Source organism: Erinaceus europaeus, chromosome 13, assembly GCF_950295315.1.
Source record: "Erinaceus europaeus chromosome 13, mEriEur2.1, whole genome shotgun sequence".
In the NCBI taxonomy this organism is placed as follows: Eukaryota; Metazoa; Chordata; class Mammalia; order Eulipotyphla; family Erinaceidae; genus Erinaceus; species Erinaceus europaeus.
Window position 1 is genome coordinate 62991906 of NC_080174.1, and position 17619 is coordinate 63009524.

The 17619-nt window shown below is 43.3% G+C and overlaps 1 protein-coding gene across 2 annotated transcripts in view; it reads right to left on the bottom strand.

The window, feature by feature from the left end:
* Nucleotides 1-17619, bottom strand: part of SZT2 (SZT2 subunit of KICSTOR complex) — a 115266-nt gene that overhangs the window by 22650 nt on the left and 74997 nt on the right. For both annotated transcript variants that reach the window (XM_060206058.1, XM_060206059.1), the window contains 13 exons: nucleotides 16634-16775; nucleotides 16396-16488; nucleotides 16180-16258; nucleotides 15786-16079; nucleotides 15459-15600; nucleotides 15151-15258; nucleotides 14858-14921; nucleotides 14462-14647; nucleotides 13860-14024; nucleotides 13682-13772; nucleotides 13483-13554; nucleotides 12356-12557; nucleotides 10070-10169 (listed from right to left, as the gene is read on the bottom strand). In XM_060206058.1, the coding sequence (XP_060062041.1) occupies nucleotides 10070-10169; nucleotides 12356-12557; nucleotides 13483-13554; nucleotides 13682-13772; nucleotides 13860-14024; nucleotides 14462-14647; nucleotides 14858-14921; nucleotides 15151-15258; nucleotides 15459-15600; nucleotides 15786-16079; nucleotides 16180-16258; nucleotides 16396-16488; nucleotides 16634-16775 (1738 nt within the window). The remainder of the gene's footprint in view (nucleotides 1-10069; nucleotides 10170-12355; nucleotides 12558-13482; nucleotides 13555-13681; nucleotides 13773-13859; nucleotides 14025-14461; nucleotides 14648-14857; nucleotides 14922-15150; nucleotides 15259-15458; nucleotides 15601-15785; nucleotides 16080-16179; nucleotides 16259-16395; nucleotides 16489-16633; nucleotides 16776-17619) is intronic.

Below are 17619 nucleotides of genomic sequence, written 5' to 3' on the forward strand. Positions count from 1 at the left end.
CTACACCTGCTGATCCCAACCTAACCAGTGCAATGCTTCACTTTGGACTGTGTCCAGAGACGTCAGGTGTGGAATGTCAACCCTTCAGCATCATTACTCGGGTGAGACCTTTCCTTTCTCATAGGATTCTCTAATTCCATTTTAGGTGGTTCACTTCCTAACAAAGTCCCAAAACCTACATATAGACCAGGTCCCATGATATAGGGCAGATGTACACATGTATCCATAAGTTAGGGCAAAATATTTACCTGAAAGCAAAAGTGCACAATAGTCTGCAGTGAGTCAATAAATGAAGCAAGCAAGTAGAAAGACCTAAAAAGATACCTTAAAGTATCTAATGAAATAGCTTCTACTTAGACCTACATACCCTTCTCACTTACTTCCTATTATACTTCCCTTAGTCACTCCAAAGCTAACCTCATCAAAGCAAGAACTGCAAAAGCTTAATAAGGGCAAGAGACTGGCATACTTTAATGCTGACTCTTTAGTCACTATCAGGCTACCCCATCAGCTGGGGCCCTAGTTGGGGAGTCCTGAGATTCCCAAACAGACATGACGGGCCTAGGAGCTAGATCTTCAATAGATTCCTCTCTCCATTGTTACTGGTCATCTCCATCAGGAACAACATAATAGACCCCTTTGTGGGCCCCCATAGGACCTTGCCTTCAATGTGGATCAACAACGGTAGAGAATGTTCCATCCTCTGAAGGGAGGCTGGACTACATACTCTATCTACCACCTGAGGAAGATAGGTCCTGAAATTGGGGAAGTTTGGAATGTTCCTACTCATGACTACTGAATGTGAGTTCAGATCTATAGGGATGCCGAAGTTACATAGGCTACTAAGCTGAATATGGGCCCCAGATCATATCAAATCAATGGGGTTTATAGTCAACAATATTTATATTCCTTCCCATATTTAGGAGCTACTCTCTTCCCTGATCCAGCTTTCTGGCCCTTTTTCCAGCCATGACATTATCTCCTCAGATAATAAACTGGGTCCACCTGCATATCAAATGTCAGGTTCAGAAAAAAAACAAACAAACTAGTATAGCCGACCAGCATAAGGATCCTGGTTTGAGGCCCCGGATCCCCACCTGCAGGGTGGTCACTTCACAAGCAGTGAAGCAGGTCTGCAGGTGTCTATCTTTCTCTCTTCCTCTCTGTTTTCCCCTCCTCTCTCCATTTCTCTCTGTCCTATCCAACAATGACATCAATAACAACAATAATAATTACAACAATAAAACAACAGAGGCAACAAAAGGGAATAAATAAATAAATACTTTTAAAAAACTAGTATAGTCATGGGCCCTTTGGAATATAACTAAAATAGGACTACTAGCTATCTACAAAATGGAGACTGCCAAATCTTCATCTGCAATATTCCAACCTTTAGGTTCATGATTAGTCAACAATTTGTTTGGCTTTTTATGTTAACTTTTTTTTCAGCCACCAGGTTCCAGATGCTACTGTGATGCCAACCGGACTTCCCTAGGCAGATGACCCCACCAATGTGTCCTGGAGCTCCACTTCCTCAGAGCCCCACCCAACTAGGGAAAGAGAGACAGGCTGGGAGTATGGATCGACCTGTCAACGTCCATGTTCACTGAGGAAGCAATTACAGAAGCCAGATCTTCTACCTTCTGCACTCCATAATGACTTTGGGTTCATACTCCTAGGGGTTAAAGAGTAGGAAAGCTGGGAGTCGGGTGATAGTGCAGTGGGTTAAGCGCATGTGGTGTCCAGCGTAAGGATCCTGGTTTGAGCCCCTCGGTTCCCCACCTGCAGGGGTGTCCCTTCACAGGTGTAAAGCAGGTCTGCAGGTGTCTTTTTCTTCCTCTCTCTGTCTTCCCCTCCTCTCTCCATTTCTCTCCTATCTAACAATGATGACATCAATAACAACAATAATTAACTACAACAATAAAAAACAAGGACAACAAAAGGAAAAATAAATATAAAAAAAAAATAAAAAAGAATAGGAAAGCTATCAGGGGAGGAAATGGGGTATGGAGTTCTGATGGTGAGAAGTGTGTGGAGTTGTACCCCTCTTAGCCTATGGTTTTTGTCAGTGTTTCCTTTTTATAAATAAAAACATAAACACATATAGAGGAAAATCTGTAAGATTATTATTATTCATGCAAACTCTTAAAGCCAGAAGAGAATGGCAAGATATATATATATCAAGTGCTCAATGAGAACAGCTTTCAGCCATGACTACTGTATCCTGCTAGACTGTCATTCAGACTAGATGGAGGGATAATAACCTTCTCAGACAAGCCACAGTTGAAGGAATCAACTATCACCAAGCCTGCTCTGCAAGAGGTTCTAAAAGGTCTCCTATAAACAATAACAACATCATCAAATACATGCCACATATCAGAACATTTCAAGTTTGTAATAATGGTTCTGAAATATCTTAAATCAATAATATCAATAAATGCCCATGGCCTGAATTCGCCCATTAAAAGGCACAGAGTAGGAAGATAGATCAGAAAACACAACCCAACCATGCACTGTCTGCAGGAATCCCACTTAACTCAACAGGACAAACACAGGCTCAAAGTGAAAGGATGGGGAAACAGAGCTCCAGGACACATTGGTGGGGTTGTCTGTCTAGGGAAGTCTGGTCGGTATCATGCTAGCATCTGGAACCTGGTGGCTGAAAAGAGAGTTAACATACAAAGCCAAATAAATTGTTGACCAATCATGGACCTAAAGGTTGGAATAGTGCAGATGAAGAGTTGGGGGGGGGGGTCCTCCATTTTGTAGATAGCTAGTAGGCATATTTTAGTTATATTCCAAAGGGCCTGTGGCTATACTACTTTTTGTTTCCTGTTCTTTTTTCCCCTGAGCCTGAAATCTGATATGCAGGTGGAAGCAATTATAGAAGCCAGACCTTCAACCTTTTGCATCCTACAATGACCTTGGGTCCATACTCCCAGAGGGCTAAAGAAAAGGAAAGCTATCAGGGGATGGGATGGGATACAGAGTTCTGGTAGTAGGAATTGTGTGGAGTTCTACCCCTCTTATCTATGGTCTAATCAATGTTTCCTTTTTATAAATAAATTTTTTTTAAAAAAAGTGAAAGGATGGAAAACTATCATACAAGTTATTGGACAACAAAAAGGGGCACGAATAGCTATTCTCATACCTGATAAAACAGACTTTAAATAAAGTAACAAATGATAGGGATGGACATTACATTAGACAAATGGATCAGTCAACCAAGAGGACTTAACAATTATTAACATCTATGTACCCAATGAGGGGCCATCTAAATATAGCAAACACCTACTAAAAAAACCCAGCTTTCCATCCCTGGGATAAATCCCACATGGTTGTGATTTACAATCTTCTTAATATACTAATATACTGCTATATCTGGTTGGCTAGAATTTTGTTCAATATTTTAATATTTTAGCATCTATGTTCATCAGAGATATTGGTCTTTAGAGAGGGAGAGAGAGAGAGGGGGAGCGTGCGTGTGTGTGTGTGTGTGTGTGTGTGTGTGTGTGTGTGTGTGTGTGTGTGTGGTGTCTGTCTGTCTGCTTTTGGTGTCCAGGTGATGTTGGATTCATATAAGCTGGAAGGGAGTATTCCTGTCTTCAGTCATTTGGGAGAGCTTTAAAAGTAGAGGTATTAACTCTTCTTGAAGGCTTTGTAGAACTCATATATTAATAGGTCAATCACAGCCAAAGAAAGTGAAATAGTGTGGTCTGGGAGGTGGCACAGTGGATAAAGCCTGAGTTCAATCCCTGGCATCACATGTACCAGAGTGATACCTAGTTCTTTCTCATGGAAAGCTGGTTCAATATATGTAAATCAATAAATGTGATCCACCACATCAATAAAAGCAAGGCCAAAAACTACGTGATTATCTCAACAGATGCAGAGAAAGCCTTTGACAAAGCCCAACATCCCTTCACGATCAAAATGCTACAAAAAATGGGAATAGATGGGAAATTCCTTAACCTAGAGGCGTCCATATACAGCAAACCTAAAGCCTACATTTTACTCAATGGTGATAAACTGGAAGCAGTCCTATTTAGATCAGGTTCTAGCTATCAGGCAAGAAACAGGAATTAAAGGGATATAGACTTAAAGAGAAGAGGTTAAATTGTCAGTATTTGCAAACGAGATATACAGAAAAACCTAAAAAATAAAGCAGGAAGTTCCTAGAAATTATCAGGCAATACAGTAAAGTGCCAGGCTACAAAATTAACATACAAAAGTCAGTGGCATCCCTTTATGAAAACACTAAGTCAGAAGAAGAAGAAACTCAGAAATTAGTCCCATTTACTACTGCAGCAAAAACAATAAAATATCTAGGAATAAACCTGACAAAGAAAATGAAAGACTTGTATACTGAAAACTATTAAGTCACTATTCATGGAAATAGAAAAAGATACAAAGAAGTGGAAGGATATTTCATGTTCATGGACTGGAAGAATTAACATCATCAAACTGAATATTTTATCTGGAGCTAATATACAATTAATGCAATCCCCATCAAAATTCCACCCATTTTTAAAACAGAACAAAAGCTACAAAAGTTTATTTGGAACCTGAAAACACCTAGAATCACCAAAACAATCTTGAGAAAAAAAAAACAAAAAAACAGAACTGAGGCATCACATTACCAGACCTCAAACTCTATTATACGGCCACTATAACCAAAACTGCCTAGAACTGGAACAAAAATAGATGCATTAAAATAGAATTGAAAGTTCAGAATGAGGCCCCACACCTATGGTCATATCATTTTTGACAAGGGCACCCAAACTTTTAAATGGAGAAAGGAGAGTCTCTTTAACAAATAGTGCTGGAAAAATTAGGTTGAAATGTGCAGAAAAATGAAACTGAATCACTACATTTAATGACACAAAAAAGTAAACTCCAAATGGATCTAGGAACTTGGATGTGAAACAGAAACTATCAAATACTTAGAGGAAAATAATGGCAGCACTCTTCCATCTAGATTTCATTGGCATCTTCAATGATACAGATTAAACTGCAAGGAAGAAAAAAATAAAAAATAAACCCATGGGACTACATCAAACTGAAAAGCTTCTGTAGATCAAAACAAACCACTACCTAAACAAAGAGACATCTTTACAGAATGGGAGATCTTTACATGCCATATATCAGATAAGATGCTAATAACCAAAATATATGAAGAGCTCACCAAATTCAGCAATAACAACAACAAAAATGATCCCATCCAAAAATGGGGAGAGGATCTGAAAAGAATATTCACCAAAAAAGAGCTCCAAAAGGCCAACAGACATGAAAAATTGGTCCAAGTCATTGATTGTCAGAGAAATGCAAATAAAGAGAACAATGAGATACCACTGCACTCCTGTGAGAATGTCATACATCAGAAAAGGTAGCAGCAACAAATGCTGGAGAGGTTGTGGGGATAAAGGAACCCTCCTGCACTGCTAGTGGGAATCTAAATTGGTTCAACCTCTATCGAAAGTAGTCTGGAGAACTCTCAAAAGCCTAGAAACAGACATACCTTATTACTCAGCAATCCATCTGCAGATGAAACCTAAGGAACCAAAAACACCTGTCCAAAAAGATCTGTGTATACCAATTTCATAGCAACACAATTTGTAATAGCCAAAACCTGGAAGCAACCCAGGTGTCCAACAACAGATGAGTGGCTGAGTAAATTGTGATATATATATTACTCAGCTATGAAAAATGGTGAATTCACCTTCCTCATCTTGGATGCAGCTTGAAGGAATCATGTTAAGTGAGATAATTCTAAAACAGATGGATGAAAATGGGATGACCTCACTCATAGACAGAAGTTGAAAAATAAGAACAGAAGGGAAAACACAAAGCAGAACTTGGACTGGAGTTAGTGTATTACAGCAAAGTAATAGACTCTGGGGTTGGGGAAGGTTCAGGTCCTGGAACGTGATGGTAGAGGAGGACCTAGTGGGGTTTGAATTGCTTATTCATTTTGTTGTAGACTGTAAACCATTAATCCCCCAATAAAGAAAGAAGAAGGAGAAGAGGAAGAAGAAGAAGAGGAGAAAGAAGAGGAGGGGAAGGAGGGGGGAGGGGAGGAGGAGGAGAAGAGAAAGGGAAAACACAATGTTGTACTTGGACTGAGACTGGTATATTGCACCCAAGTAAAAAAATCTGTGGGGGTGAGTGGAGGGGCTGGGGGGGGGGGGACTTTTAGGTTTACTATATGGAGGTCATAGTGGGGAACAATCCTTGGGTGGTGGGAGCAGTATGAAATTCTATTATTAACTTGTAGTCTTATAAATCACTATTGAGTCAATAAGCCAGGGGAAAAATACACTGAATATTTCAAGTTCTATAACTGCCTACATTTTAATCTGAGTAAATATATCTTTAGTCTAAACGGTTAGTGTATCAAATTTATAAACTGACTTCAGACCATGGGCGTAAACTGTTTAAGCAGTTCGAAATATGTGTTTTTTTTTAAATACTAAGTTACCTATAACCTTAGACCAAATGGATCAGGATCATTTTGGTAATGTCACTATTTAAGATATTGTTGTTGCTAGATATGATTAAATAACACAGTGGGGCGGGGGTAGATAGCATAATAGTTATGCAGAGATTTCTCATGCCTGAGGCTCCAAAGTCCCATGTTCAATCCCCCGTACCACCATAAGCCAGAGCTGTGCAATACTCTGGTGTTTCTCCCTGTCTACATCTCTCTCAAAAATAAAATACTTAAAAAAAATAATAATAACACAATGCAAGGGGAGGTCAAGTAAACATGGAATTTTTGAAGAAAAACAAGCTCTCAATTACTTGGTTATAATAATTATCTATTGCCTTTTTAAAATCCCAAGTCTACAAAGAACTCTCTTTAAAACTCTCTTTAAAATCCATATTTGGGCCCAGGTGGTGGCGCTCCTGGTTAAGCACACACGTTACAGTGTGCATGGTCCCGGGTTCAAGCCCCTGGTCCCCACCTGCAGGGGGAAAGCTTCACAAGTGGTAAAGCAGGGCTGCAGGTGTCTTTGTCTCTCCCCCTCTCTATCTCCCTTCCCTCTCAATTTCTCTGTAGCAAATAAAAAAAAAAAATCCATATTTCTCCCAGTCCTGGAACCTCTGGGACTTTGCTTGTATTTCTTGATGCCTTGCCTCTTGATCCCTTACCCTTTTATACCTCAACTATACCACCATGTCACATTATGCTGCCACTGCTTTTTTGCTTTATATTGAATCCAGAGATTCCAACTCCAGTAATCTGGTGAGACCCTTCCTAACACATGGGACTACCTAGACTACCTAGACTACTTTAGACGGTGCTTTTTCTAGCGAAGTTACAGATCTTAGAAATAGGCTAAGGTCTATGGGACTGGGTACATGTATACACATATCCATAAGCTAGGGACAACTATATACCTCAAAATTAAAGTACTTAATAGTCCTCTGTGAGTAGGTTTAGAACTATTTAGCTAAGCAATCTAGCAGAAAGGCCTAAAGAAGGTACCATAAATTTTCTAATCAAATATTTATTATTTAGGCTTAGTCTCCTCTCTTATCCCTTTCCTCATGTCCTTTAATCACTTTATCTACTTAATTAATTATACAAAAGAAACTAAGTAAGATGTACCTCATAGTCTCTTGACAGCATCAGCATTACTTTCACCCCTGGATAATCTTTAGAAGAAACACTGTATACAGTTGGCCAAGAGATATACTGGCAAAAAATATTTATCAACTAAAGGACAATTACTGTCTCTATGACAACCTTTATTGGAATCATCAAACAAGTAAGCACAGTAAAACTGAAGGTTAGCTTAGACCTCACGAAAATCTTAGGTGTATTTCCTTCCTAGCTTGAGGCCAGACCCAATAAACCTAACACTGGTGTGGATACAATAAATGATGCTAAACACTTTAACAACTGGGAGAAAGCGTAAGCTTGTCAGGTAAAAAGAGACTATATAAGCTGGAAAAGGGCAATAGACTGCCTCACTTAATGATGGCCTTCTTGGTCACTGCCAGGCCACCCCTGGGGCCCTAGTCAGGGAATTCTTGGATTTCTCCGTAGATCTGATGGGCCTGCACCTCTAATAGATCCCTCTCTCCACCATCACTGGTCACTTCCATCAGGTATGTCATTATAATCCCTCTGTGAGCTTCTTCAGGACTGTACCCTCACTGAATTACCAATAGTAAGGATTGCCCCACTCTCTAAAGGGAGACTGGGTAACCTTACTCTGCCACTCAAGGAAAACTGGTCCTGAAATGAGTGCAGTCTAGAATGTTCCCAGCTGTGAGACCATGGACTTCGAACACAGACTAACAGGGACTCAGAGGTTATACAGGCTCCTGTGCTAAATGTGAATAGATTTGGGCTCCAGGTCAGATCGACGTGATAGTTAATTGTATTTATATATTTCCTTTAAGTTTGGGAGCTACTCTCTGCCTTGATCCAGCTTTTTAGTCCTGTTCTCAACTCTGACACCATTTTCCCAGACAGTATTTTTAGTGCACCTGCAGGTTAGCTATCAAGCTCCAGCAAAAATTACCTGTCATGGGCCCCTAGAAACATAAATAAAATAGACTTAATAGCTTCTATCCACTCTAAAATCCCTATTACCATATGCTTTATTCCTACTTATGGTTCCTGTTCATTAAACATTTTGTCCTGCTTTATATCTTACTGCATTCAGCCACCAAGTTGTGGCTGTCAATGCCTATGTCCAACAAAGAAACAATTACAGAAGTTAGAACTCCTACCTTCTGTACCCCAAAATGAATTTGGGTCTATACTCCCATAGGGGAAGAAATATTAGGGGAAGGTGACTAGAGGGCTCTGAACTCCAATTCCATCAGGACCCAAAGAAAAGAGGAAAATAGGAAAGACATTTGGAAGTAGGTGTTGGTGTGACTTAAAAAGAAAGAGAAGGCAGGATCATATAGAAAAATGGACAAAAATATAGATAGATGAATAGATAGAGAAATAATAGTCAATCCGTATCTGTAACCTTGGGAGAACCACTGTAGTTTCCAATGGAGGGAATGAGGACACAGACTGTGGTGGTGGGAAAGGTGTGGAATTATACCCAACATCTTACAATTTTTTAAATAATTTTTTAAATCTCTATTTATTTATTATTGAATAGAGACAGAGAGAAATTGAGAAGGGAGGGGGAGAGAGAGAGTAGGAGAGACAGAGAGACACCTGCAGCCCTGCTTCACCACTCATGACACTTTCCCCCTGCAGGTGGGGACCAGGGGCTTGAACCCGGGTCCTTGCGCACTGTAATGTGTGCACTTAACCAGGTGTACCACCATCTGGCCTAGTATCTTACACTTTTGTAAATCAATATTATAACAATACATGTGTGCGTGTGTGTGTGTGTGTGTGTGTGTGTGTGTGTATATATATATATATATATAATTTTTTTTTTTAAATCACTTCTAGCGATTGGGTGGTGATGCATCTGGTTGAGTGCACATGTTAGAAAGTGCAAGGACCCAGTTTCAAGCCCACAGTCCCCACCTGCAGGGAGGAAGCTTTGCAAGTGGTGAAGTAGTGCTGCAAGTGTGTTTCTATTTCTTTCCCTTTCTATCTCACACTCCCTCTAGATTTCTGGCTGTCTCTATCCAATAAATAAAGATAATAAAAAATTTAAAAAGAAATCACTTATAGGAAGCAGTCCCTGGCACTTCAAAGGTCAGACCCCTTTGTATGCTCTCATAGCAGTCTTTTTCCCCTTTCAGAGATCTTCACAGTTATAATGGAAATGATTTGTATACCTTTGCTCAAGGTTTATCCTTCTCACTCAACATAAGCTCCAGTCTTGTTCACTATTCTATTTTTATCAGCACAGCACACTACAGCAGGGGGGAATAGCTCAGAGGTATGAGAGGGTAGCCTATACTACTAAAGTTGGGTCAGCCAGGATTTTCCAGCTCCTCGGAAGTCCAAGGAGTAACAGTATCCCAGGAGTTAGGAGTCAAAGGCATTGTTTAAAATGGATCAACAGCCTTTGAAGGCCAGGTTCCATCCTGGGCTTTGTCCTATGTCCCAGGAGCCTTGCCCCTGGCTGTCCCTTACCTGGTTGACCTCTCTGCAGATCTCCCCAACTCGCCTCACCAGAAGCTGCTGCAGGTGGCGACACTTAGAGCCTGGGCCACCGTCCTCACGAATCAGACTCCTAGGAAGGATAGATCAAACAGAATTGCAATAGGATTGGAATTAGGGGGTAGAGGGAAGGGTCAGGGGTTTGAAGCAAAGTGGTACCATGAAAGTCTAGGCTCTATACTTGACTCTCAACTCTTAAGTGGGTGCCATGCTGAGACTTCCATCATGCAGATCAGCTCTTCTTTGTCCTCAAGACTTCTTTACCAGAATGGTAGCCTTCCCTTCTCAACCCCACCCCAACCTCATGATTACAGCAATATTTAACCAGATGCCTAGGTATGAATCCAAGTTCTTTAAATTACTAGCTATAACCTTGGACAAGTATTTATCTGTATTTAAGTTTCCATAAAGACAGTAACAAATTCTAGGGATGCTACATAGATTAAATGATCAGATCCATATAAAACACAACGGTACCTGCGTGTAGTAAACACTTACTATAAATTATCTATCATTCAATTGTTTTCATATCTATTTGTGAAGCTGAACTGTAGACGCTCTTTTAAAATTTATTTATGTATTCATTTATTTATTTATTTTTGGATAGAGACAGAAATTGAAAGGGAAGTGTTAATGAGGGAGCAAGGAGAAAGAGACAGCATGGCTCTACCACTTGTGAAGCTTCCCTTTAGCAAGTGGAGACAAAAGCTTGAACCCAAATCTTTGTAAATGGTAACCTGTATACTCTTCCTGGGTGCACCACCACCTACCTGGCTCATATTTTATTCTGTCATTGCTAAGGCTTCACCACTCCAGGCTGACTTTTTCAGGTAGAAAGTAAAGAATAGAACTGGGAAAACTGCATAATGTTTATGGAAAAGACTTTCATGCCTGTCCCAGGTTCAATCCCCAACACCACCATAAGCCAGAGTTGAGCAGTGCTCTGGTCTTTCTCTGTTTTTTAGGTGAAATATTTTTCAGGTGAACTATTTCCATGGCTGCCAAAATCTTGGTTTTTTTTAAAAAAATTTTATTTCTTTATTGGGGAACTAATGTTTTATATTCAACAGTAAATACAATAGTTTGTACATGCATAACATTCCCCAGTTTCCTCTATAACAATACAGCCCATACTAGGTCCTCTGTCATCCTTCTTGGATCTGTATTCTCCCCGCCCACCCACCCCCACCCCAGAGTCTTTTACTTTGGTGTGATACACCAATTCCAGTTCTGGTTCTATTTGTGTTTTTTTTTTTTTTTTTTTTTTTTCTGATCTTGTTTTTCAACTTCTGCTTGAGAGTGAGATCATCCCATATTCATCCTTCAGTTTCTGACTTATTTCACTTAACATGAATTTTTCAAGGTCCATCCAAGATTGGCTGAAAACGGTGAAGTCACCATTTTTTTCACAGCTGAATAGTATTCCATTGTGTATATATACCACAACTTGCTCAGCCACTCATCTGTTGTTGGACACCTGGGTTGCTTCTAGGTTTTGGCTATTACAAATTGTGCTGCTAAGAACATATGTGTACACAGATCGTTTTGGATGGATGTGTTGGGTTCCTTAGGACATATCCCCAGGAAAGGAATTGCAGGGTCACAGGGCAGGTCCATTTCTAGCATTTTTTGGTTTTTTTTTAATTGCCACCAGTGTTATTGTTGGAGCTTGGTGCCTGCACAGTAAGTCCAGCAGCTATTTTTTTCCCCTTTTTTTAATTTTATAGGACAGAGAAAAGTTGAGAAGGAGTTGGGTGGTAGTGCACTGGGTTAAGTGCACATAGTACGAAGTGCAAGGACTTGTGCAAGGATCCTAGTTTGAATCCCCAGCTCCCCACCTTGTGTGTGGGGGGTCATTTCACAAGTGCTAAAGTAGATTTGCAGGTGTCTATCTTTCTCATCCCTTCTCTATCTTCCCCTTCTCTATCAATTTCTCTCTGTCCTATCCAATTAAAAAAAAAAAAAGAAGGAAAAGAAAAGAAAAATTGAGAAGGGAAGGAGATAGAGAAGGCAAGAGAAAGATAAATACCTATAGCACTGCTTAACTGCTTGTGAAGTTTAAACCCCCCCCCAAAAAAAAAAAAGTGGAAACCAGGGGCTTGAACCCAGGTCCTTGAGTGCACATGGAAATGTGTGCACTCAACTGGTATACCACCACCCAGATCCCAAATCTTAGTTTTTAACAACATTGGAGAGGGTATGGAACAGGGGGGAAAAGCAAGCATCAGAGTCAGGTGCAAGGTGCTGGCTTCTACTCACTGTGCATGTGCATATACTTCCACACGATCCTGCAGGACACGGATAATGAGCCAGAAATCAGGCAGGCAGGGCCCAGGGAGGCCAGAGAGGGAAGCCTGTGGAGGTGCTGGCCCAGGTGGGGTTCGCAGTGTGAAGGGAGTCTTCTCACTTGGGGTTTCATTGGGACCCTCGCTGTCTGAGCCGCTGCTGCCACCATCATAACCTGTGTCAAGTGTGCTAAAGTTCAACTCCATTCTTAGTTGGACCTGGCTTATCTGAGTCTCCAAGGGGCCCGGAAAGTCCTTTCTTGTTGGGCAGCCCCCCTGCTCCATCCTGCATTGCTGACACTATGGCCTATGTACATAATCATTGTTTTGCCTGATCTATCTTCTTTCTACCTCAAGACCCGCCCTGCCTGCAGGGTACACTATTCCTGCCAGTTAAAACCATAGCAACGGTAGCTAAGGAAGTTCCCAGTGTGCCCTTTTCTTTTCTCCACCCCCTTTCCTAGCCATCTCTGTTCCCGACTTGCCACTTCCAGTTTTATCCCATAAAACCCACTTCTGTTCCTGGTTTCACTCTCTTTTCTCTCCCATGACCTGGAGAAGGGCTGGCGTGCAGAGTGGGAGGTGGCCTTTGCAGTTTGGCACCAGGTAGCTTAACCCACTGTACTCACACCCAACTCTGGGGCTCCCGCATCAATAAAGAACTGTATTACCATGTCGCCACGAGTTCCTGATCTCCTGCCCGTGAAGCTAGTCCAGCACTTTCTGAAGCTTTTTTTTTTTTTAATATTTATTTATTTATTCCCTTTTGATGCCCTTGCTGCTTTATTGTTGTAGTTACTATTGTTGTCATCAATGTTGGATAGGACAGAGAGAAATGGAGAGAGATGGGGAAGACAGAGGGGGAGAGAAAGACAGACACCTGCAGACCTGTTTCACCACTTGTGAAGTGACCACCCTGCAGGTGGAGATCCGGGGGCTCCAACTGGGACCCTTATGCCAGTCCTTGAGCTTTGTGCCATGTGCACTTAACCCGCTGCACTACCGCTCGACTCTCCTGAAGCCTTTTATCCAAATCTTTCCCTATGAAACTCTAAGTCCAAACCATCAGCTCAGAACCCTCCATTCCCTACCTCTGCTTACCTAGGTGGTCTGAGTCCACACTGCCCTGACTGGACATAAGGCTTAGTCCTCTGCTTGGTCCAGGCTGGTTCCCTGGGAAGAGGAGAAAAATGCCTCTCTCAAGTCTTGCTTGGACTGCCTGCTGTCAATGGAAGAAGGGCCAGGGAACTATAAGTACCTGGTTCTGGCCCCAGTCTCTGTTGCCCAAGTCATTGCTTACCTCCTCCCTGTGGCAGGCTAGGCAGACTGATGAGAGAGGGGACCTCAAAATGCTCTGGAGATCCAGGGATCAGGGGACTGGCTGTTAGAGCCTGAAGAGTAGAAAGTCAGAACTAAGTACAGGCCCCATATGCCCAAAATACTTCTTCCCTTCCCAGGTCAGCCCAGGAAAGACTTACCTCCCCTTCTACCTCTTCAGTCCTACCCTCAGGGCTGTGCCAAGCCCAGGCTGTTGGAGGAGATTCTTGATGAGAACCATCTGGCTGCTGACCAGCCACAAAGAAGAAGCCACTATCAGGGTCTTCAAGAAGGACATGGCCAGGGAGGTGGAGGCAGCGGAATTCCTGGGGAGTAGGAACCAAAGCCACAGTTTAAACATTTGTACAGTCTCCTTACTTCTATAAACACACACATATTGTATATACTCATATTAATATTTATTTGAAAGAGATAAACCACAGTATTACTCTGGCACACACAGTATTAGGGCTCAATCAAGCTTGAGAGCCCAACCCCTTATCCACTGTGCCACCTCCCAGGTCACTCCTTTCAGTTCTTTATGAGACCCTCATGCTACCTGCTGAAGCAGGCATGAGCTGTGAAAAGGTGCAGTGACCTGCCTAAGGTTTCAACAGACCCAGTGGCATGCTTAGGAGCTGAGTTACTCTCTGAGTTGGGTTGCCAGGTATAGGGGGAGGGAGGCCAATTCTATGGACTCAAACCCAGAAAGAGGACCTTCTGGCTTTCAAGGTGACCCAGGAGTGTTCTGAGGGCAGCATACCTCCTTGAACTGTGTGAGGGACCGCTCTGGCCCAAACACAAAACTCAGTGGCAAAGTTTGACGAAGGCAAGTGCTGCGTCCAGGAGAGCTATGGATGTGGGCAGCGGCACGGTGCAGGGTGGGGCTCTGGGGGATGCCCCCTCTTCGAAGTGCCCCCACCATCTCATCTTCCAGCAACCAGCGGATCTACAGTCAGAGCAATCCAAGAAGTGGCATGGGGCCCTCCCTTGATGACTGGAGCATTGCCTCACTCCTGGACTAGAACACAGTGCCTCACACACTGAGAGAGATGACACTGTAATCCCAGAACAAAGGGGAGACCTCACCTCCTTCATGCCATGGAACAAGTATCAGTACTGAGGATGTCACTTAGGACTGGGAGGGGAAGGGCCTCACCTCACTCATGGTGGTCTCAATAGCCAGTCTATGAGGTGTGGCCAAACTGGACAGTCCTGGGTGCCTAATTGGAAGAAAGAATTTTTTCTTTTCTTTTTCTTTTTTTCTTTTAGCTAGAGGATGGAAGAGACTGGGGGCCAGGTTCCAAACCTGGATCATGCACATGGCAAAGCTGCTCCCTATCCATTCTTAAAGATTTTATTTTTTATGGAAAAAGGGTTTAGATGCTGGTTTCCCCAAAACAAAATGGAAAGGGAGAAACAGTGGACTCTGTAAGAGAGGTAAGGAAGTACCTGTCTTCTTCTGGGGGTGGCAGTGGGGGGCCCAGGTCATCATCTGACCTTAAGGAAGAGGGCTGCCCTGGAGATCGTGGGAATGAAGCACTGCTCTCAGATGTTGAGCTGGAGGGGGGTGGGAGCAAAAGTCAAAGATCAGCAAAAAGTAAAACTCTAAGGTCTCCTTAATACTTCTTTCTTGGGATCCTTGAAGTGCCCTCAGTTCCCAAATGCCTCCAGATTCCCTAGCAATCATTCCCCTACCCTATCAATGCCTCAAGTGCCCTCCCCAACCCCAACCCCTCACAAAACTTGCAGTCACACACCGGTGGTGCTGAGGATCTGAAGTTGGGGGGAGCTCCACCTCCAGGGGCAGGGTCAGCACAAAGACGTCCAGAGTAACACTGAGGTCCCTCAGAGGAATGCGGCCTCCAACAAGGGGGCCTTCCAAACTGGAGAGCACCTGGCCTGGGAGAGAGGCAAAATTAGGGCTTGCTGGAAGCCTGGGATAAGTGCAGATTTTAAGTTTTCAGTGCTAAAGATCCAGAACCTGTAGAGTCTTCCCCCAACTCCCAGACAATCAGGAAGGTTATACTGGATGTATGAATGTTCCTGGTTCACCACCCCCACCTCACACTTACACTCAAACTCACCCAGGCAGGTGGGCAGGCTGCATACGGGGATGGAGCTGTGCTGCCCACGCAGCCGCACAGAGCATGTTAGGTGTAGGAAGAGAGGTGGCAGGTCATGCACGAGGCTGTCGGGCCCAGTGGGTGAGTCGCCCCCCAGGATACTGAAGGAGTCCTCATCGGGGTTCACAGTGTCTGCATCTGACAGTGAGGCAGAGTCAAGCCCTGTGGGCTCCAGGTCTGGTTCACGGCTCTCGCAGTACTCCACCTCCAACTCTGGGTCACTCTCAGTGACCACGCAGCAGGCAGATGTGTCTCCTAAAGATGCACATCACGGGGTCAGTGGGGGATCTGCAGAGGAGCCCCCAAGTCCTACCTTGAAATAGCTTTCCCTACCTCCACCCATTTGTCCACACACCTTCTTCTCCCATGAGCTCAGCCTCTGAAAACTCCAGGTCACTGACTTTTCTGTCTACTGTGTCCCGGGGACCCTCGTCCTGTGCAAAAGAAAGACATGGCCTGATCTGTAGCAGGTCCAGAGGCCTCTGGACACTAAGAGTAGTGAGATGAGTTGCCAGGGAATCAAGTGTGTCAGGGTTGGGGGTAGAGAGAGATAAAGAACAAAGTCACTTACCTCCCGTCGGCTGGATGGAGGGCAGTAGAAGAAATAATGTGGGTTGGAGGGCACTGTGCGGAAGTGGAGACCACTGATCTCCAGGAACTTCTCCTGTTTTGGGGTTAGAGGGAAGTTAGAATATCAGTCACCCCTTATGGAAACATCAGCTCTGCCCTAGGAGACACTACACAGGAGTGCACGCTACCCCCTGAACCAGCAGGACTCTGCCCTCTTCCACCCTTGCCAAGCTGCTCACCTGAATGAGGCTGTGCAGGGCATCATGCGCCTCTCCTCTGAGTTGGCAGACATCTGTCAGAGAAATCTCCAGGCCAGAGTCCATACTGCCAGGAACACGGGCACTCTGAAACTCAGGCTCACTCAGGTCCTCGGTCTCTATGCTGAGTGGTCAGAAAAGGGGTTTGTGGATGTGTTAAGAATCAGGCTGGGGAGACAGCATAATGGTTATGCAAAAGACTCTCATGCCTGAGGCTCTAAGGTCCCAGGTTCAATCCCCAGCCCACCATAAGACCAGAGCTGAGCAGTGCTCTGGTACCTCTCTCTCTCTCTCTCTCATTAGAAATAAATCAAATAAAACATTAAAAGTAAAATCATTACTTCAAAAAAACTCTAGAGGAGTCTACCTCTCACCTGGGAGCAGCACACACCTGTCTGTCTCTAGAAACAGTACTTAGCATAGCAGCAAAGGCAGAGGAAGATGTACAGAGGACCAAACCACACACTTGGATCCAAAATGCCACATGTCTTAATGGCTGGACACTTTTGTGAAACTGAGATAGGAGTAAAGAGGACTCCTAGTCTCCTGACTCAAGCCATGGAGTGGAAGGTGATTGCCTTCAACAAGGCTGAAGAACCCAGGGGGAGAAGAATGATTTGATAGGAAGAAAACACTTTTATGAAGCCAGGTGGTGGTGCCCCTGGTTGAGCACACACAGTACAATGCATACCCAGGTTCACGTCCCTGGTCTCCACCTCCAGGCGGAAATCTTTACAAGTAGTGAAGCAGTGCTGCAGGTGTCTCTGTTTCTCTCCCTCTCTATCCTCCCCATTTCCTCTAGATTTCTGGCTGTCTCTAGCCAATAAAGATAATAAAAATTTAAAAAAGAAAAAAGAAAATGCTTTTATTTGGGGTATGTGATGGGTGGGAGATCTAAAGTTTCAGAGAGGGGACTGGGCTAGGGTTCCAACCTGGGAGTCACCAGCACCCACAGACTGAAGATGCTA